The 22,831-nt window shown below is 30.5% G+C and overlaps 2 protein-coding genes across 2 annotated transcripts in view; one reads left to right on the forward strand and one right to left on the reverse strand.

Moving 5' to 3' along the window:
- LOC124543723 overlaps nt 1-2,741 on the reverse strand; it is an 84,680-nt gene extending 81,939 nt beyond the window's left edge. Inside the window, exon 1 of the mRNA XM_047121997.1 lies at nt 2,509-2,741. The gene's annotated coding sequence lies outside the window, so the exon portion shown is untranslated. The remainder of the gene's footprint in view (nt 1-2,508) is intronic.
- Nucleotides 2,742-9,499: 6,758 nt separating this feature from the next.
- LOC124543670 (lipase member I-like) lies at nt 9,500-11,499 on the forward strand. Its single transcript, XM_047121932.1, has 2 exons — nt 9,500-9,692; nt 9,790-11,499. The coding sequence occupies exons 1-2, from the start codon at nt 9,563-9,565 to the stop codon at nt 10,737-10,739; spliced, it is 1,080 nt and encodes a 359-aa protein (XP_046977888.1). The 5' UTR covers nt 9,500-9,562; the 3' UTR covers nt 10,740-11,499.
- The last annotated feature ends 11,332 nt before the right edge of the window (nt 11,500-22,831 follow it).

Here is a 22,831-nt window from a genome sequence, read left to right on the forward strand (position 1 = left end):
TTTTCCCTCATAAAAGAGAATACCAATTCATTAAAATAATTAAATGAATTGATATTATTTTAATAAAGGCTTTGTATTCTATTAGAAAACACACCATTGTAATAATTGAAGTTTAATTGTCGTATTTGTATGGCTCATGACTCTTGACATTTAAAAGAAAACGTCCAAGCAAGGCTTATGAAGATCAGTTACCTACCCTCGTGCACACTATGTTCGCTATTTCCCAAGAGTCTAATTCTGTTACTAACACTTTATACTTCACGAAGTTAACCTACTCGGCATATCATATTTTACGGATAAGCTATCCGTGCTATGTTTGATGAATTTATTATTTGAAATACAAATATATTTTTTTCATTTAAATGCATTTGCCGTCATGGCCAAGTCGTGAAAATAAGTTTATTTTAACCGATGGGTGCAATCTGAAGCTCAGGCGAGCACTACTGAAATTCCATTGCTTAATTGGTGTTTATAATTATTCTCGTGCTCGGCAGTACAGGAAAATGTCGCGAGGACATGCGTGTTTTTGATGGAAATGTGCCACACCCGCATTGGAGCGTGATGGAATAAACTTCAATCCTTCTCCTGAACGGGAGCCTTAGCCCAGCCTTTGAAATTTATATGTTAAGTTTCTAAGGGTTACATTCTGTCATTATTTTTAACCAATATTTAGTTTTACAAACAAAAGCTTTTATAGATATTTTATTTTATTGTAAACATGTTGATGACATGTGCGAACTACGTAGGAAATTCTAAAATTAATGATATTATAAATTAATGATCATGGCGGTAAAGGGATAATAATAAACAGCCCTAAAGTTATAAAAGGTTAAAAGGCATGTTAACGCGTTCCATCCGTTATAGCAGAAACTATTTTCATACGTTTCTCGGCTGATAAAAATTCATTTGCAATTTGTATGATAAAGCGCTTTTCATTATAATAATTTTAGATACTGGAAAAACATCTGAAATTATTATTAAAAGTGAAAGCTGAGCTGTTAAACTTTTAACTATCTTATTTATATTTAACTTTAAATGGCAAAATTGTTTGGGTTTTCGTTGGCGTCGCTTGCCAACTGCTTGCTGCCAACGATCAACTTTCCCGTTCATTCTTACGAAAATATTTCTACAAACCATTCAATTTGGAACAGTTTTCTATATTTGTAAGTAATACAAAGGCACACAATCAATACTTGTGTAAATTTAGTCGTCGCTAATGCTAAATATCAATATATGTTTGGCGTTCGCCCAGTGTGTCATTTTCGATGTACTGTAATCATTTTGATAACGCCTTTTCCTTAACTGAGTTCGACTCTGAACAATTAAAATATATCAAAACATATACATTCAAAATTTCATCAAATACTGTTCTTGGATCCTGATGTTTCTCTTAAGTAATGGATATTAAATACTAAAACAACGTAATAATTACTTCGCTCGTTGTAATAGGATATATCGAAAAGACGAATTAATTATGATATTACGCTAAACATATGTATATTAAATAGACTGAATTAACTAAGTCAAAATCGAAACTCAATCTGTTTTATAAGCGCCGTCGGCTTCCGCCATAGTCATAACTTTTTTATTACTCTCGACAGAAATCCTTAAATCTCGTAAGGTAGCAAGACTATACCATTAATTTATTCAGAATAAAAGATTCTGATATAAATTTGCTATTGAATGATAATTTATCAATCGCTTATTTATGAAAATTAAAGATTATGAATAATGTTCAGCTTTAATGATTAAAACTTCAGCGTTAATTTAATTTATATCCAATGTATTTAAATTATAATTTAATTTAAACGTTCAAATTATATTTATGTCAAAAGAAAATATTTATGTGTAACCATCGGAGATTAATAAAGAGAAAAAGTAAACTGTCGTTTTCTAGATTTAATTTTAAATATATTGTTTATTAAATGATTAACATGATAAAAACGAAAATGAAACAAATAAAGCAGCATCATTAATAGATTTTCTGAGAAATACGTGTGAGGCTTCGATCGAATAATCTGAATCGTCGATAATGACGTCACATCCGACGTAAGAATGTTAAATCGTTTCAGGAATGACGCGTAGGATTTACGAAAATCTTGCCGAAATAAGCACTTTCTAACTTAAAAGATCATTCTGGCCGATAAATTAATAGTAAACATTAAGTTATGTTAAGGATTTTCAAATTCAAAACAACATTTTCGTAATCTTATTTTAAAAAATAGGTAAATACCTCAATTAAATGTCTAAATCTTACAATAAACATATAATCTCTATATTAAATACGAAATAAATGTTTACTATAGTAAATTAGGACAGAAGGAAAAAAAAAGAAAAAAAAATGCAAATAAATAATTTTATTTTTATAAAATCTGATACAATGAATAAAAAATAAACCAAGCAACAACACTGAAGCTTTCAGCCAAAATTAACATTGCAAGCTTAAAAAAAGAAACATTTCTAATTGAAAAATCAGCAGGAATACAAGCAAAAATACATGTAACTCACGTGAATGCGAGCGCGGCTTGATGCGGTCCCGGTGTAAAGTGATGAAACACTACGTATAGAAAGGACACCGTGCGTTAGTTTGTTATGCCGGCAGCGCGGTGGCACGGACGGCGTGTCGCGAGGCGGCGAGGCTGCGGCGGCACTGGGAGAGCGGCACTCGGGACAGGTCGTACCGGGACGTGCGACTGGCGCGGCGGCAGGCAGCTACTGGAGCAGGCGGCAGGCGTCAGCGGCAGCGCGCACGGCGCAGCCCGCCCACGGCTGGGTGCCCGCCGTCACGCCACTTACCCCACACCGAATAATTCTGCACGTATTGCAATTAAGATGTTTGTTTCACTATTTTAATCATTAATATTTGTATATCGTTTCGTTGCATATTGGATCACAGAATTTGATTATTAGTATTTTTTTAGTATTGTTATACCGGTCGCGGTCTATTTTTATTTACTCGTTCTGTCAATAAGCTGATTGTTTACCAAGTTTTATACCTAGTCGTTGTGAAGGCTTTATTGATATTTATGATAATTCCTATTACTCAGCATGAATGTTCTGGTGCGTCATATACTTCGATGGAGGTATTCCACTTAGTTTCCTTCGTCACTTTTATTTTATTAAGAAAGCTGTAGTCATATAACGGCGGTTTATTTGTTATGCGAAATGTAAGGAATATAATAACGAACGATGTTATTTCAAACGCGAAGAGAAACGAATACAAATTAATATCGATGAACAAGCACGAGCAAAAACGGAATCGAATTCGTCGACACAGCCGGAAAATATTTTTCCTTTTATATTTTCCCTCCGCCTCTATTATTGTAAACACAACATTGAGAGAAAACTCTCTTAATAATCGTGAATATTATTAAATAGCTTAAAATTTGCAAGTTGATATAATGTTAATTAATTAATTATTCCTTACACCATTAAAATAATTCTAAGATGAATTAATTGTCTTGTGTGTTTTTATTACAACCCACGAATATCTCAAAGGTCGTCTACCTCCATCAAATCTATGAAAAAAAATCAAATATTGGTACAAATTGATATATAATTTGTAGTATTCATTATGTTTAATGTCATACGGCCTTACATAATCGTTCTAAGTGTAGCGAAATCTTTATCTATCATCATTGTTTTGATATTTGAAAGAAGATACATCGAATTATTGAACTAATCACCCCATAAGCAATGTTTATAGATATACGTGTCATTTAAAATATATTACCATGAACAAGACTCAAGACAGTTCACATTTCGTTAAAATCGTGCAACTTCAAAATAAAATACAAAACAATACAATTTAAGTTTTCATACTTTAAATGAGCTAATAATAAAACGCTGAATCGACAGCGGTGCTTCTTTTGATCAATGAGTATTTAGAACACGTGAATCTTTAATTTTAATTTATTATTTTATTTTAGCTAAAATTATGACTTAACTTGTTTATGTCTCGTATGAATTTCTCAATCCGCGTCGAAGTAGATCGGTGGTTAAACCTCCAGCTTTTCTTTTAAGGGCTATTGCAACAATGGCACATTTACAGATTAAATATATTATTTATTAAGTGATACATAAATGATAAATAATCAAGAAATAAATAAATTATCAATAAATTATCACTGAGTTTTTTGTAAACAAATAACCACGAACAAAATAATTTCTGTCCGCCAATATTTTTATTGTTAAAATAGAATTTCTAAATTTATATAAAGAAACAACACATACTTTAGTAAATATAATTGTTTCATAAAAACGATGAAATTTAATATCATAGAGTTGTTTAAAATCTAAACAAAAACGACGGTATTATTTGACGTACGAAATTGCGGGGTATCCGTTTGAAGATTCGTTGAAACTGTTACGTAAGACTTTATTTCACGATTATTAACAATAAAAACATATAGGTATCCTCAATTTTAAGAAGATCATTTATTTTCAAAATATATGGTTATGTTATAAATAACGGTATAAACAATATAGTACACTACCCTCTGATGAAATTTACATACTTATTCTAAAACAATTATTATTAGAATGCCTACACAACTTTTGTTATTATAACATAATCAAGTATTTGATAACTAAAATAGATTGCTCGGTGAACGTTAATCTGAAAGTAAGATGAAACTTGGAATCCGAGCAAGATTTACAATTTTTTATGTTGTATTTAGGTACTACTACTAGAGAGCATTTGGAGTTTCCAATCTATTGATGACCACGACAGGTGTAACTGTTAAAGAAAGAATAAGATAATCGCAGTTAGATATTATATAAAAATACTCAAAATAATTAGATTTTTTTATGATTTCAAGTAATACTGTAACAAATAAATTAAATTCAAGCAAAATAAAAATTTTATCTCGTATTTTTTACCCTTAGATATTTTTTCTTCATACGCTAATGGGACCAAACGGCAAGAATACATAACAAGAAATTTCCAAATCGGATAAATGAACGACTTCTGAGAGAAAAGTATAAAAAAAAATAGAACGGAATTGTAAACTTTCCACTCCTTTTTAAATCGATTAAAATTATTGTTAAATTAGTATTTTAAATAAAAGTTTAAAATACGCAGTTTTTAAGTATTATGTAAAGAACTTACATGAATTTGCTGTAAAAATATACCGAAATAGGTTCTACCTTAAACAAAGACCTTCGTTTCTCCTTAACATTAATTTGCATTCTAATTGCATGCACATTATTATTACTCTGAAATATGATTGGTATCATACACTTTTAATGTAACACTAGTTAATGAACGGCATGGCTTATAATGCCTTTATCAATTTTTAATGTATAAAATTATCCGATACGACTCTCTTGCTACATACATGGTAAGGGTTTGTTTGTAGGGTTCGGTTCGTAGAAAAAAAGTTTTATAGAATCAATTTCGTGTATCTCTGACCGTTAGCCACGGATTAATTTTTCAAATCCACTGGTCTAAAATTGGTGAATTTTCTGAACCATAATATATAAACCACTTTTTTCAAATATAAATCTTTTTAGATGTATATTTGAAAAAGTGGTTTATCAGATAAATTTTTTCTTTGTAAAAAATAATATTCCTTTACTTTATTGCATGAAGTTATTGCGTATTCTTGTGAAAGACAGATAAATAACGAATCATTATTATTACATAGTATAAAAGAAAGTCGCTTATCGAGGCCTGTCTCTATGTATGCTTAGATCTTTAAAATTATGCAACGGATTTTGATGCGGTTTTTTTAATAGACAGAGTGATTCGAGATTAAGGTTTTTGTGTATAATACATGGACAATATAGGAAAGATACACCGATCATTTTAGAATATTCTAATGTGATGTCGTATAAAAACTAATTCTGTAGTATATTTAGTATCAGTAATTTTGGTGGTAGGGCTTTGTGCAAGCACGTCTGGGTAGGTACCACTCACTCACCAGTTATTCTACCGCAAAATAACAGTACTCAGTATTGTTGTGTTCCAGTTTGAAGGGTGTGTGAGCCAGTGTAACTACAGGCACAAGGGACACACAAGTGGCACATTGACGATATATGGAATAGTTAATATTTCTTACAGCGTCATTGTCTATGGGTGATGGTAACCACTTACCATCAGGTGGCCCATATGCTCGTCCGCCAACCTATACCATAAAAAAAAATTAGCATTGCACCCGGGTGAATCCGGGTCGGGTCGCTATTGGTCGTATTGATATATTTTTAATTTTTTTAGAAGCGTTTTATGTATAACTAATAATCATCATTTTAAATAAATATATTTCAAGATGTTTTCATCTTCTAACAAATATTACTAATTCAGAATCACTCTTTGAGAAAATAATAATATCCTGCTTCTTAATATTCCGACTATAAACAGAAAATATTCATTAAGTGAAAATGGATACAAAGTTTCAACAAGAAATAATAAAATAATAATTGGTTTAGCCGGCGTACTTTTCGACGGAATTGAGTTTTGCATATGGTAAGTTTTAGCATTTCTTTAAATCTAGTTTTTAGAAATTAAGCTTAAGTTATTTATTAAATGCTAGGTTTTGCTAGCCTTAGCTTTTTTGTCATTTATTTCATATTTGAAAATATATCACGTTTTTATTTATTTTGATTAACATTTTAAGAACCCGTTAATATTAGTCTTTGTTCTTGTAATTCAATTTTAAACCAATTACATTAATTTGCGTTGAGTCGAATTTTGCCCACTTTGGTGATAACTATCGGATATCGCTCAGAAGATTTTGTTTCGGTTTCAAATACTTTTGTTTATTTATCGATTCCAAATTTAACTTTATTGTTTTATTTAAATCAATCGATCGATTTCATTCACATCTACCAACATAAATTTAAAACTTGACTTACTATAGGATTTATTTAACTATCTATTAGGAAGTTAAAGTCTGTCTCCAATAACCTAAAGTATAACCATTATACCTCCAGTATACATTAGTACTAATTCTTCTGATAGACCTTAGGAAATTTCGAAGTTTAGTGTTGGTAAACCTGATGGTATATAGGTCACCAATCTTATCCGACCCAACTTAAAATAAATTATATACATATAGTCAAACACAGCATTATTGTGTGTCGCTAAATTTAAGTCACTTTGATAGGGCCTGGAGCCTGCTCCAACTTTTTTCGTTCTATAGATATTCTAAAAATTTTGATAAAATTATATTTAAATTAGAAATGATAAAATACATTAAATACCTATTGTATTTATCCTTAATATAAAATATATACTTTAAATGGATTTTAGTTAGCACACTAATCTTGTGCTAATTATAATAAATAAAATTTTAACAAAAAGAAAAACCGACTTCAAACAAAACAGTATTTTAAAACAAATGAATATGCCCGAAAAAGTAATAAAAATAATTGCGTATTCAACATATTTTTTAGTCTTCCTAAGTTAAATGAAATGAAAAATATTAGACTACTTAAAAGTCGATTAACGATTATATCATGTAGTTATAATTATTGGTATATTTGGAGCCGGTGTCAGCCACGGTGCCCTTGCCCCAACAATCAAAAGAAAGAAGCGATACGAGCCCTTTGATTGATCCAGTATATTATTGTGTAAAAGGTAATTTGTAAAAAACATATTTGTTAAAGTATTCTCGTATTGTTTTTTGATAGATATACTGTAGGGTTTTATTGGCTGACACCGACTCCAAATATAACAATAATTATAACTATATGATATAATCGTTAATCGACTTTTAAGTAGTCTAATATTTTTCATTTCATTTAACTTAGGAAGACTAAAAAATATGTTGAATACGCAATTATTTTTATTACTTTTTCGGGCATATTCATTTGTTTTAAAATACTGTTTTGTTTGAAGTCGGTTTTTCTTTTTGTTAAAATTTTATTTATTTTTTGATTTTAAGTGAAGCTGATGTTGACTAACTAATTTTTTTTAATATGGATAGATTAAGCGTTCCGTTTATATGAGTCAGAAACTACTTCGAGGACAATTTCAAAGGAAACTTGCGAATAAAGCAAAAATAGACTTTCGAAAATGCGGATTTAATACGTCACGCGGCGTAAACTACAAGGATCCCTCGAAAGAGCTGTAATCGAACTCAGCAAAAAAACTTTAAAAAAGACCAACTATATTTCGTACATCATATGACATCACATCACATACACAAAATTTTATTAAAGATAGTAAGAAATTCTGCCCCATATCGCACCCTAACTGCGAGCCGTATAGGAGTTCCATCACTACATAGTATAAAACAAAGTCGCTTTCTCTGTCCCTATATCTTTAAATCTACGCAACGGATTTTGATGCGGTTTTTTTTAAAAGATAGTGTGATTCAAGGGGAAGGTTTGTATATATAATACATGAACAATATAGTAAAGAAACACTGATAATTTTAGAAGTTTGCGATGTGATGTCGTATATAAACAAATTCTGTAGTATATTTAGTATCAGTATTGCACCCGTGCGAAGCCGGGGTGGGTAGCTAGTTGATTATAATATTCGACTATGATAATTACATAAACATAACTACATTACGGAATGTGACTCAAATATCCAAATAACCTATAAATAAAAGATTCGACCGAGTATCGCTAACGTGCTCCTCAGAATTGTTCCGTTCCCTTCCGTTCCGTTACTTTGTCATGGATCCTGTGCTCAGAACCTTACCAAACTTTCACCAAATTACCCTTGAAGTATATATTTTATAATAAAAAAGAATTATCAAAATTGGTTAACGTGATTTTCAGTTATTCACCTATTTGTCGCGCATATACATAATGCAAATTTAAGACTTATGTCGTTTTCACATGGATACCATCATCGGAAAAAAAAATAAAAAAAATGGGACCCCACGGGAAGCACTACCTTACAAACAAAAAAAAAATTATCAAAATCGGTCCACCCAGTGAAAAGTTATGAGGTAACAAACATAAAAAAAAAAAAAAAAAAAAAAAAAAAAAAAAAATACAGACGAATTGATAACCTCCTCCTTTTGGAAGTCGGTTGAAAACAACAATATTTCAATTTCGAATGTTTAACAATTAAATTATAACACTGTATACTTTTATAAATTAACATTTTATATTATTATGATACAAAACTTTTATTTTAAGTGCATAAAACTACTTGCTTATGCTGTTTTACACAAAAGGTGTTGATCCGTTAATAGGTAAGCTGATATTCCTTTTTTTGCTACATTTTTTGCGTAAAAACTAGTCATCTTAAGCTGTATTTGAACGAAATGAAATATTGAAATCTATATAGAAAGATATAATATGAAAGACAAAGGAAAGCTCATAGGTCTGTATAACACTTTTGTGTAATAGTTGTTATTATTATGTTATACTTAAAAGTGAAATTTTACCAAATACAGATGAAATAAATTCTTTCATTCGAATCATTGTAACGTACACAATGTGCGACCTTCTAAGTGAGCGAATGTAGTGCACTGGTTATTAACTCAAGCTTATGCCCCTCCAAATCTTTAACCACTGCTGTAGTTGCCGAGTAAGCGACTGGACCTTTCTCTCAAAGCAGACAGTGACACAGTGACCGTGTTAGCGCGGAGGGTTTGCCATGAACCTCTATACTGTTATACCGCTCATTACAACAATAGTACATTTGTTAGTGTTTGATGTGATCGCACAAAGTGAACAGCCGAACCTAAATTTCTTTGAGAACTTGTATGCAAAAATGTCCGGTGCATGTGAGTACGACCTTGACCTTATAATGTTAAACTTAACATTATAATGTTGTGCAAATAATTTAGTAAGTTTTAATTTTTGTTTATTGACAATTTGCAGGTCGCGCTATCGTGGACTTACAATTTAATTCCATGAATAGTCAAAATGGAATATTGAAGACGATGAAAATAATTTACATTGATAAAACAGAAAAACGGAGTGTCTCTATAGATAAAGCGTTTCAGACTCTTACTGAACCTGGTGTCTTTGATATCACTAAACAAACAAAAATCATAATTCATGGATTTAGGGACAGTTCACAGTCCTCGGTCACACAAGATATAGCTGACGGTTATAATGAAAAAAATATGTTCAATGTGCTTCTCGTGGATGCAGAAGAAATGATGAACCAGAGATATATATTATCCGTGCATAATGCCCGTCTAATAGGAAAAAGATTAGCTAATTTATTAGGTAATTTGGAACATTTTGGAGCCAGCGCTGATGATTTTCATCTCATCGGTGTAAGCTTGGGAGCGCACGTAGCGGGATGGACGGGGAAATACTTTCATAAATATAAATCAAAGTTAATTGGCCGTATAACTGGGTTAGATCCTGCAGGTCCTTGTTTCTCCTTCGCATATCCTGACCAGAGGCTAGATAAAATGGACGCCAAATATGTTGACGTGATGCATTCGAATATGTTAATGCAGGGAGTGATCGAACCTCTTGGCCACGCCGATTTCTATATAAATGGAGGAGGACCTCAACAACCGGGATGCGTAATGCCTTCTTGCAGTCACCTCAGGGCAGCTCAAGTTTATGCAGAAAGCATACGAACTCCGAAATCATTTGTAGGAATTCGTTGTCAGAGTTGGCAAAAATTCGAAGCAAATAAATGTAAAGATAACGATTATGCCGTTCTGGGATACGGTTCCTCAACCTCGACACGCGGTCTTTATTACCTGCGGACGTCGGCTGGATCACCTTTCGGCCTTGGTATGAATGGTACGAAATATATCGCTTCGAAAGACAATAATAATTGGTTAATGAACTTAAGTTACACTTGACGAATTTAATTTTTTGTATAGTACTAATGTGGAACATTCAATTGCCATAGTTGTTTAATCAATTTGTGATATACTCGTATATTAAGTAATGTGATTTTTTAAATATAAATACTATATTATTTATTAGTATAAGATGTTTACAACTATCATATATTTCTGACACACCAGTCATGAATATTAATTTATACGAATAAGAATATAAATATGAGCCCAAACAATCGGATTGTTGCGACTATTTTTGATATAAAATGCCAATTTAATGTTATTTAAAATGAATAACATGAAATTCGGTGTAAAGCAATTAAATAATTACGAAAAGTTTAAATTTATCCTGGTACCACGTTTCTATTGAACGGATATTATTTACAGATTAATTTTTTGTACAATTATAATGTAAAATTTCTACTTCCTAAAATTTGTGACAAAATTTATTTACTCGTTTTATTTCTTGTTGCAAAAACAAATGGTTTTATCGTTTTTTACGTCACCGTTTCGTAACTAAACCACGACGAATGCGAGAGTTCCATTGACGTCGCGTCACAGAGAAATCTAAGTTAATTACATTTTAATACTACATTGTTATTAACCAGACTTTAGGCAGCGTTTGCGGAAAACAATTGAAAATACACTGTTTATTATTAAAATGAATATTTTAAGAAAAGGTATTGAAAAATATTTAACAGAATAAATTTTCGGATATTTTGTAATCATAATATGTTAATGTTTGTACGTACCTGTAAGTTGTGCTTTAATGTAGCAATAAACATATTTGGCCTTCCAGTACTATCTTTTGTATTACTCCATTTAAACAACTGCAAATAAATGTCACGTAATGCGAGCAATAAGCGGAGCATTTACGCATAACAGTTATTTACTTAATTACGTTGGTAAAGCGGCTAATAAAATTTTCATATTCGTACCTATTATTTAATACTAAATAATTTATTCGTAAATGTATAAGAAATTCTTTAGCGCAATGTACGTTTCGAAAATAAAATCAAAGGTGAGAAGTTCTTCACTAATCATTGCTCAAGATAATGTCACAGCTATTATTTAATAAGAGTAGTTGATATTTCAATTTTTGTTTTACTTTGCAGTCAAGGCTGTCTGTGTCCAGTCAGACCATCACATTTTCTTCCGCCAAGCAGCAATAATAAGTGTTCTGATTTTAAGGATGAATTAATTTGTGTAAGCTTAAGGGATGTAACATCTCTATTCTCAAGGTCAACAGCGTATTCATTATGTAAGAAAAGGTTATCATTAATAAGTTTTCGGGTTAATAAAATAATTAAATAATTATCATTTGCAAGAACTTTCACTGATTAGTCAAAATGTAACAAACGTGTTTTATCTGCAGGTATTCTAAATTCAAATGAATTTCAACGGTATTTATCCAATTGTTCCACTTACTATCAATTAACGGTGTACGGGAAGCTAAAATTCGATAAATTACAAGTTTAGCTGAGAGAGCTCGGTCACGTTATACTTTATGGCACGCACTAATGCTACGTTTTACCGCAGCTGCAAAGGATGCAATTAGTTGTGACTTTTCGGAATTCTAATTAAAAAAAAACTGAAATTATATAGTGTAATATTATTATGATAAAGTTTATGATTTTTTTTTCTTGATTATGTTGCAGTGCTTAGATCATGTATTTAACATAAGATTGCATTTAATTTGTATTTATATAATTGGTCTCATAAGAACTCAATTTGGAAAACTGCAGAATAATTTCCTAGCCTTCTCCCCATAGAACGCAATCGTGAGTAGTGGAACAGGTTGCTTACCTTATTTTTTATTGAAAATATGAAGTTTTTTATTTGCCTTGATTGCTCTATGTGTTGTTGTGGTGCCTTTTAATAAATTTAAACTGAAGGAATTATTATGGATGTCATTATTGGACGTCTTGTGTTTGAGATAAAAACACAACCATTATTTGAAATGTCTATTGGAAGTTTTATTAATCAAAACTTTCATCTATTCTTGGACCACTTTTTCAGAATGTTTATTTAAAAAAAAAAAAAACCCGTGTACCAAGAATTGTTAAGGTAAAAAGGATTCTTTGCTTTTTTTTAAAATAACATATAAAAAAAAAGAATGACAACGTTTAAATTCGAGACAAAATATATAAAATTTGAAAAATATATATTTAACAACATTTTAACATTAGTAAGTGAATGAAATACAAATTATTAAATAATAATTTTGTATTTGTATTGACAAAACCGCTAAATATTTTGCGGTTTTTGGTTGGTATATTATTATGACGATTTTACCATTTTTCTGAATTAATTAAGCCAAATTAAAATTATTAAATATAGCCACGCTTAATAACCCAATTATTTAATATTGTAACAAAAATGAATAGAGTTTAATTGCTGGAAAGAAGATGACAGTGTAACTTCACGAAAGATATAGATATTCGTTAAAACGAAATAGGATATATTTTCTTACAACAGACACAGGTAAGTGTAGTAACTGAAGTAACTAGGTGGCACCATCCAACATAAACAAACACATCCAAACTGTACTTGTAGTTAGTATAGTTGTTTAGATTAGTTCGATTAATATAACTAATATTTTAATATGAAAGGAAATAACGACGTTCGCTTATGTTATACCAAATGAAAAAAAAATGTGGAACTTCTTTAACACAGACTGTGTTATGTTTAGCCCAGTAGCAATTCGATATTTGGAAACTGGGTTTGTTTAAAGAGAAAAATAAGTAAACATACAAAATACCCAGCTTTTTAAGCGTTAAAAAATATAGAGTTTGCATTGAAAGTAAACCGTAACCCACACAGGTAAACAACGTTGATCATATTAGTAGATTTTATATCCATGCCTCGAATGTTTGGACTAACATTTTGCTAAAGGATGGATACAACATTTCACAAAGTTTTCAGTCTATATTTTTAAAAATGTTGAATTACGTGCCTGGTTCTTACGATCAAACTTGTTTTCCATAAAACCTTTATATCTTTTGACCCTTTTAGGGATTGCATTTTGATAAATTATTTCTTGGAAGTTTCTCGTGTCTTGCAAGATCCTTTATAAATATATTCTTGGCCCAGTGTTTGAGTTTGTCGAATATATCAATGATAGTAATAATATATGTGTGTAAGTTTGTAAAAAAAGGAAGTGGATATTATAAAACTTATGATTTGCTTGTTATAAATCAAATTAAGTAAAGTATCAAATTTATAATTGTCTCTTGTATTATACAAGAGACAATTATAAATTTGATACTCTTGATACCCAAATTCTGGTGCATGTTATGTGGAGGAGTGAACACCATGTTGTGATGAAGGTCTTGAGCATGGATGGATTGTGTGAAGGATGATATGTCTGGATAACACGCCTTCAGAATGACAGCATCCCATAAAAGACGCTTAAACATTTGTATTATTATCATTAAACATAATTTTTAATAAATTATCACAGGTTCATTTCTAACTTGAGGTATTTGTTTCCGAACCACAAATAGCGAGTAATTTATACACTCAATAAGAAATTGTAATGTTAAAATAGTTTTTGAATTTATTATTTTGTTTTCAACTTACTAATCTGAAAGTGTGTTAAAAAGTAATTGTTTTAGTATTGTCGTAAAAAAATGAACGAACAATTTATGAATATTACTAATAGTCTTTACAAAGAATCGTGACGACATTACTCACTAATACAGTAGTCATAAAATTAATATGCAAATGATCATTCTAAGAAATAGTTACCTCATATTTGACTAACACAGAATATCGAAATCAAATTTCAGCTCTTGAAAAGGGTATTTAACACAGAATATTAAGATGTTAAGTGAGATAAATATTGCCCAACAAACCAAATCGATATAAGTTATGGCAAATAGGTCATCACCATGTTAGAAACGATATAAATGTTTTAAATAATAAAAGCTGCATTACTTTGTATCACTTATTGCTTTAGAAATTTATCGACTACGAGCTTTAGTTTCTATTGCGAACGTTTCAAAAATAGACGAGGTTTATGTGTTTATTTGGACTAGAGACTTATGTTTCAACCACTTTGAAAGTTTTATAACGCATTCACAGTAAAATAGGTAAATTATGTCATTTAGTTGAAACAAATTTAATACCTTCCCAACTTCATAAGATAATGGCATAATTATTATCATTAAAACTTTTCTTATTTCGCTCGTGGAAAATTGTGACATTAAGAAAAAAAGATTAAAGCAACTGTTAACGATAAAGACATATCTTACCAATAAGCCCGAATTGCTGTTCTTTTGAATTATTCAATGAATGAAATTACTTGTAGTTTAATTTCTTACTAAATACTTCAACTCCATTAACATACAATTATGAAATCATATTAATATAATAAAGTTGTAGATACACAATTTCTTAAGCAATAACTTTTAATTCCATTAAGAACAAAACACGAGAGGTAAATGGATGCGTAGGAGGCACCTTTTCATATGAGACTTTATTAGACTTAATGCCGAACAAATTAATCACTTAACCAACCGATCTCACACAAGTAATTAAAAGAAAGTGTACAAGGTGAGTTAAATGAAAGATCTACGTCCGTGGTCGTCATGATACTTAGATATAAAATGTAATTAACGCAAAAAGAACTGTATAAATATTTGCTATAAATTATATACAGGCGCACGTTTATTGCTGGTTAATTTTTTGGGTATGTGGATTTTGACTCCATAATACGAGGTATACTTATAATCAATGTATATTAAAAGTAGCGCAATTGTATTATTGTTTTTAATAATTATAATAATCCCCTTTTACTCAAAGAAGTTAAAGCTTCAATGTGGCAAAACGAGTTACGACCCCAGTTAGAAGTTAATATAATGTATTTCTTCTTCGCTAGTCCAAGTTATAACAAATTTAGTCTGGATGTGTGTGTACGAGTACGTTTGTTTATATATATGTCGTTTACCTTGAGAATAAAAGTTGATACAATAATCTTAATTCTAGTTTTAACTTTAAGCCTTGATTTGAGGAATTAAATAAATAATTATTTATTAACATTGGAATAAGCCAATTTCCGAGCCGATCTTAACTTATGATTACAGGTTCAAACCCAGGCAAGCGCCACTGAATTTTCAAGTGCTTAATTTTTGTTTGTAATTTATCGTGCAAAATTCAACATGCGGTGAAGGAAATCATCGTGATGAAACCTACGTGAACCATATATGAATACCCGTATTGTAGCAGCATGGTGGAATATGCTAAAAACCTTATCCTCAAGAGGAGAGGAGGTCTTAGCCCCGCAATCTAATTTGATCCAACATATAATGTTTCAAGATAAACGTTTCGTTGAAATATAATCAGTATATTTCAAAGAAACAGTTAAAGTGTGAAAAGATTAGATCATACTTAAACCTAAGACTAAAGAATAAGATAGACGGAGCGCGTAGAAACTCTATAGGTTAAGCCAGCTTAGATACCAAATGTATACAAAGTAATATCATGAATGTACGTTTACTTACAGTCGAATGAAAATTGTAATTATGCCACCATACCTCATTCTAGTCGTACGGTGTTGTCATAGTTCGTTTATTTTAATCTACACTTTTTGTTGGTGAAATAAAATAATTATTTACTTTTTTCACGTTTGTATATAATGTAACATTTTCAAACATCTTTTATGGAGATGATTTAATTATGTGTACAGAAAATCAAATATATAAATCCGAGGTGTTTTAAAAATGTGCAGAACCATTAAGTAAAGAGGTAAGTTACATTTTATCTTTTAAATAAATACCACCAATTAAAACTTTTCCGTAGGTATTCAAGGTAATTTGCCCAAGAAATAAGTTTCTTTGTCATAATTGTCACAAGATTGGAATATTCTAATTTTATTTTTAATAGATATTATTGGAAGTTTTTATGATCACAGAATTGGAAAGTTCTGATTAGTATTAATAATTGTATTCAGCTAGACGGTTTTGAGTTAAAAACTACAAAATATTGAATTTGCTTAAACAGGCGTATTTTTCGTTTACTAGTAACTCTATTGACACAAACACAACCTTGCGACATCGCCACGCACACTAACACAAATCAACAGCTTAATTTCGCTCACTTTATTTATTGTGCGCGTGCCGCCTATCTTATTCTTTGGTCTTACTCAAACATACATACAAAACTAATAACAATATAATCATCTTCAAATAAAAGGTAGAATAATACGGTGATAATTATATTCTGCTATTTTATTTCGGCCACTGTAACCACGACAGATTAGCGAACTATACATATATATAAGTCGTATTACAGTGTGTGAAACACAAGTGCACATTTTTAAACATAGATATTTTCTTTATATCAAAATCCGATGAGGGAGAAAGTGCAACGTCACTGGAGGCTTTGTATTCTGCGGTTAAAACTAAAACAGGTAAAAAGGTTCGAACGTCTGACGTACGTGGGTCACTAAAGTTATTTCAAAATACTCTTTTATATAAGTAAAATTTGTTGTGTTCGACAATACCTTTTCTCATAACAAGACATTATTTAACTTTTCTATGAGATTCAATTCTATTTTATAATTGTATGCATTAAGTTTTAGTCGAAAAACGTATTATAATAGCCGTTCTCATTTGTTCATTCGAGTTGAATAGAATGACACTTTAAACGGCGCGACTGGACGTTGCGTTGCGTTATTTTCCGTTTGTTTGTCTCCAATAACCATATCCATTTGTTTGGTCAACATTTACACATACACCTACATATAGATTAAGTATAATCAGAAATATTCAAGTGTAAAATATTATGGAGTAATTCAACCTTATAAAGTACAAATGACGTATCCCTCGTTCGAATCAAAGCCATCTCATTTTCCCCTGTACAAAAGTTTTACATATTTGTTGTTTTCCATTTATTCCGCCCAGAAACAACCTTTTCCTAACGAGGGTGACATTTAAACAACTAGCAACTAGCACAGACGTGCCAAGACAACATTTAGTTTTTGTTAAAGCTTATTTAAGTAATCTTAAATATAAACCTATGTATGTGAAAATGCAATGCCTATGTGCTTGTTTGTTAAATATTATTTTGCAGTATTTAACAAACGAGGAATTATTTCACTAATAGTTTTCTAATATTTTTTTAACTTATATTATTTTTATTTTCCAACTTTTATAATTCCTAAGTTCAAAAGCAAAGATGATGTTTTATTATTTAAAATCAACCTATATTCCCATCGAATAAACTAAACAACGATGTTAGTTTATTTAAATTAAAAAAAAATTACGTTGCTCAGACTACAGTTTTGAACCGAGGCAAGCTCCGTTGATTTCCTATGTGTTTAATTTGTATTAGTAAATCATTTTGTGCTCGAATTCGGAATTTTCATTATTCCAATGACATTCCACGTATTCATTAAGTCCCATAGAACTGCTTGGACGTGGTATGCTCGACACCTTCTTCACCTTGTTTCCAAACCTACCTTTCTTTATAGAAAAGAAACATTCTTCAATTAAGAACAAGTTGAATACAAAAATCGATTAACCAAGGGGTCAAAAAAATAATAACATTCTATATCACTTTTCTTAAAGTAACAATCTTTATTAAAGGTAAGATATAAGATATACGCTGTAATTGCTTAACGATAACAAAAATACCAAAAATTCAAAAAGCTCAGAGTTTTCTCATAGCCGACGATTATAAGACGACGTGTTTATATTTTTGGCTTGCAATGAAAATAATAATATATTCTACTTGAAATGGCGCGCAGGAAATCGTCGTATTTCCAAGATTTTATTATCTATTAACACTTATTTATGTTACCTTTTGTTATATCATTTAGTCACAAGTGTTACATAACTTACTTTTAATTTATTTCTTAATAAAATTTTCGAGCACAGGTTTTATATTGGACGAAAGACACTCGTTTGTTAGTAGCGATGGTATTGAAATCAACCACATTACTCCAGAGTAAAATTGCATAGAAGTTGATAATGTCGAAGTAACTAAACATAATAGTTGACGGAACTATAATATATGCAAGATGGAAACTTAAATGTAATGTATTACATATTGAAGATATGCATATATGTGATCATATGCATGATGTTAAACATATGCAAGTGAAAAATAATAAAAAAGTTCGCAGATTATCTTGTCAATTAAAATATTAAATAGTAACATTATTCATTACTTTAATTTTGATTAAAAAGTTTGTAAGTTAAGCAATATTTTTATTAATTGAAATTATCTTAGACAGCCCGTTTATTGAAGAGGGTATATTTTCTTATATGTATATACCAACTGTAATTAGAAATGATAACCATCATAGCAAACTTTATTAAACAGTCATGTGTAATATTAATTGCCAATTAATACTATTATTAGGAAGAAGTGTTATTACATAATGAGTTTAATCTCAGGTACTATCAGTCCGATTTGATAATTTTATTTTATGTAATACATGAATTTGATACGAGCGAAATTTTAATAATAATTTACATAGAAAATAACTCAATATAATAGTAATAAATAAGCATTACCTTATGTTTTTGTAATTTCCTTTTTTATACCTAAACTATCTACCAAAAAATTTGATATCGACGTCAATATATTTAATTACCTAACATCAAGGGAACCTTCAGCTTAATTCTGCTGTAAAACATATATCTTTATATTTTTTACAGATTCCGTTACGTAATCCAAACGCCAGAATCGCCACCTAAGGTGATTACACTTGACAAGTAATTGCGGAATGAAACATTAAATTAGGCAAATTTGTGATACTTAACGAAAACTTAAAACAATTGTACCTTTATGCAACTATCAATGAGAAAGATTAAATAAAATACCATATTTTCCCCCAGCAGTAATATAATGTGGGAAACGTATGGTACGGGTATGATAACAGGGATGAATTTAGTAAATATAAAACGACTTCATGGCACAGTTAAGAAATAATCAAAGTAAATATTATTAAAAAGTTCCATGCGATAAATGAGGGAGCCATAAAAAATAAATTGAAAAACTCAAATCAAAAGAAAGTTGCAGTGGAAAGCGCAATCCGGTTTATAAGTGGCAAAGTGAACCTAAGAGTGGAACGAACCAGTGAGAAATAGTACAATACTCGCCAGTTTAAATCTAATTTAACCCGTAAATTGGATAATGGACCATCTGTACTACTGTTGTTTTAAAATCACTGAGAAATTTGTACGAAATTTGAAAACAAATTTTGTTTTACCGTTTATTTGAAATGGACACTCAATTAATATTTATTTATCAAAGTATTATAACTAATCCTATGAATACTGTACGTATTCCATTGATGAAGACACATAACGTTACTAATAATCTATATATTATATCTATATTATATGTTGATGATATAAATATAACTGAAGACTATTAAAAACATAATTGTTCTACTTAAAATCAAAAACTTCTTTTTTATAGGCAAACGAGCAGGAGGCTCACCTAATGGAAAGTGATTTCCACCGCCCATGGTCATCTGCAACATCGGGTGGCTTGCAGGTGCGTTGCCGGCCTTTAAAGAAGCTTTTTTCTTCCCAAATCGTATCGTTTCGGAAAAACCGCCGGCGAAAGCTGGTGTGTGAAGAATGGTTGTGTGAGGTAGAAAATATAGAACTACAAGTTAGATTTATTGTTAATTAAATTCCATTTCGTATACGTCGTGACGTCATAAAGAATGGGATGAGGTCTTTATTATAATCAAATTAAAAAGGTATTAGAATTATTTTAAAATGGCATATATGGATCTAAATGTATGTATAAATCAATGGTTAATTAAATTGATATAATTTTTTTAATAAAAATAAAATACCGTTGAATTTCTCGGGAATCATGTATTTAACATGAGAAAACGATTCCTCCGGGGACAGATTTCGCTCTATTGCAACTAAATTGTTCCTCAGTGAAGCCGAGGCGTATTTTAACGCTTCGCTAGTTGCATAAAAATATGAAACGCAAACATAAATAAAACATTTTAATGCAGAAGAAAACGTTTGGCGCAACAGTTAACGTAGTAGCTTTTTGCAAGTTTAACGAATTCGCTACCTTGCCTGGTCTGGCTTGCGAACACTTTTGACATTTGCTAAAATTTTATAAGCGCTTTAAGTGTTGACAGATTGATTTTTTAAATTTTAGTTGACGTTTTCGCGCAGCAAGATATCACATATAATATCTTGATAGACATTAAATGCGTAGATCTTGCTTATTTTTAAATTTGGTACTCATTTTAATCGATCTATCTATTGACTCTCTATTGAATCAATATCTGTAGAAATCTGTAGAAAATTGTAATCTCACAAAACAAGCTATACCCATTATAGAAAAACCTATGCTACACTTTCCGTTTCGAAGATATATGAGAAATATTTTTGAAGTGAAACTGCTTTCGAATCGTTGTCATTTGGAACTCGACGAAACGAACACACGTCTTATATTATTACAAAATCTACGCATTACATTTTATAAAAAAATATATTTGAAATAATATACCAATATTTATAGTAAGAGGTAATAAAAGGTTCCAGACTTTATGTTTTCTTTTTAATTCATCATCATCATCACCATGTCAGCCGTAAGACGTCCACTGCTGAACGTAGGCCTCTCCCAATGACTTCCACCTTAACCAATGAGTAGCAGCCTTATTAATTAACAATGACTATACTAATGATTAAAGCCAACAAAAGATCATATTATTATATTATTTATTTTTTGTTTGACTAGATCGTCTGCGTAGTTGAAGTTATAATATAAGTTTAAGTCATAAAATACAAAGCATGTTAAGAAACTTGAGAAAATTGCTTTAAATTAACTTTTTGCAAAGAGGTTCCGATCTAATCTCCTTCTTCAAACTTTGTAAATAAATAGCAACAGTCAACTTAATGGTACCAGAGCCCTTTATCTAGAACGACGTCAAAGTTTTCTTGGAATATACGAGTAACTCTGATGCACGCTCTTGTACATTACTCACATGTTTTGATAAGGCTATTGATTCGGAGGGATTTTAGTTTATTGACATTTATTGCTCGAAAAATAAGAAAAATCTATATTGAATAAACTTAAGTTGAACTATATATTGTATAATCAAAATTAAAATATACCTTACACAAGTAGGCTTTTTGAAACACTTTTGAATCGACATTTTAATTTTTTTTTTATGGTATAGGTTGGCGGACGACCTGATGGTAAGTGGTCACTATCACCCATAGACAATGACGCTGTAAGAAATATTAATTATCCCTTACATCGTCAATGTGCCACCAACCTTGGGAACTACTAGTTATGCCCCTTGTGCCTGTAGTTACACTGGCTCACTCACCCTTAAAACCGGAACACAACAATACTGAGTACTGTTATTTGGCGGTAGAATAACTAATTGCTACCAATCTTTTATTGAATCGATATTTATTGTTTTATATTGTATGATAATCTATTCGAGTGTATAACCTGATCGATTTAAATCGAGTCACGTGAAAACGCTTCATGTATTTACTACATGACCTTAACTAAAATTAATTATGAAAAAAAAAACTGACAACATAAATTGAATTGTGATATTGTTGCCAGTTAATAGGACACGTGGATCCCTCACAAAGGTCAGGGGTTCATTTCTGAGCCAGTATTAATAGGTTATATTCTAAATAAATTCATAAATATTCAGAAAATATGAATACTAAATTAATATGTACGGTATTCGATAACTCACTATAGAGTGGCGCGGTGGATAAAACTCTTAATCCAACAACAATATAGCTCATAGGTTGTTTCTAAATATAAACTTCAGTGGAGTTTGTAGGGGTTCATTTTTATTTGTTTGATTATTAAAATTGTGTAGACAAAGTTATGTAATCAGGTTTGTGTATGCTAATATTAAAACATGCTTATTAGTAGCACGACATTAGATCCTTAATAAAACTACCGTAAGCTGGCATATACGAGGAGATAAATGTTATTTACGTATTATTTACATAAAGTTCACTACCCTAGCTACCCATTCTGGTTCCGTAGGGATATAATTAGGATATGTACAGAATGTTTATATGTAAGGCCAAAAATGACCAGAGACATTTTGTTTTTTTTTTCTAGTTAGGAACCTTTTTGGATGT

Source organism: Vanessa cardui, chromosome 3, assembly GCF_905220365.1.
Source record: "Vanessa cardui chromosome 3, ilVanCard2.1, whole genome shotgun sequence".
NCBI lineage: Eukaryota > Metazoa > Arthropoda > Insecta > Lepidoptera > Nymphalidae > Vanessa > Vanessa cardui.

Excerpts from the sequence above, each read along its gene's own strand:
- LOC124543670 (XM_047121932.1), top strand. The coding sequence starts at position 9,563 with ATGAACCTCTATACTGTTATACCGCTCATTACAACAATAGTACATTTG. Across the intron at positions 9,693-9,789 it reads TGCAAAAATGTCCGGTGCAT|GTCGCGCTATCGTGGACTTA; the intron begins GTGAGTACGACC and ends GACAATTTGCAG.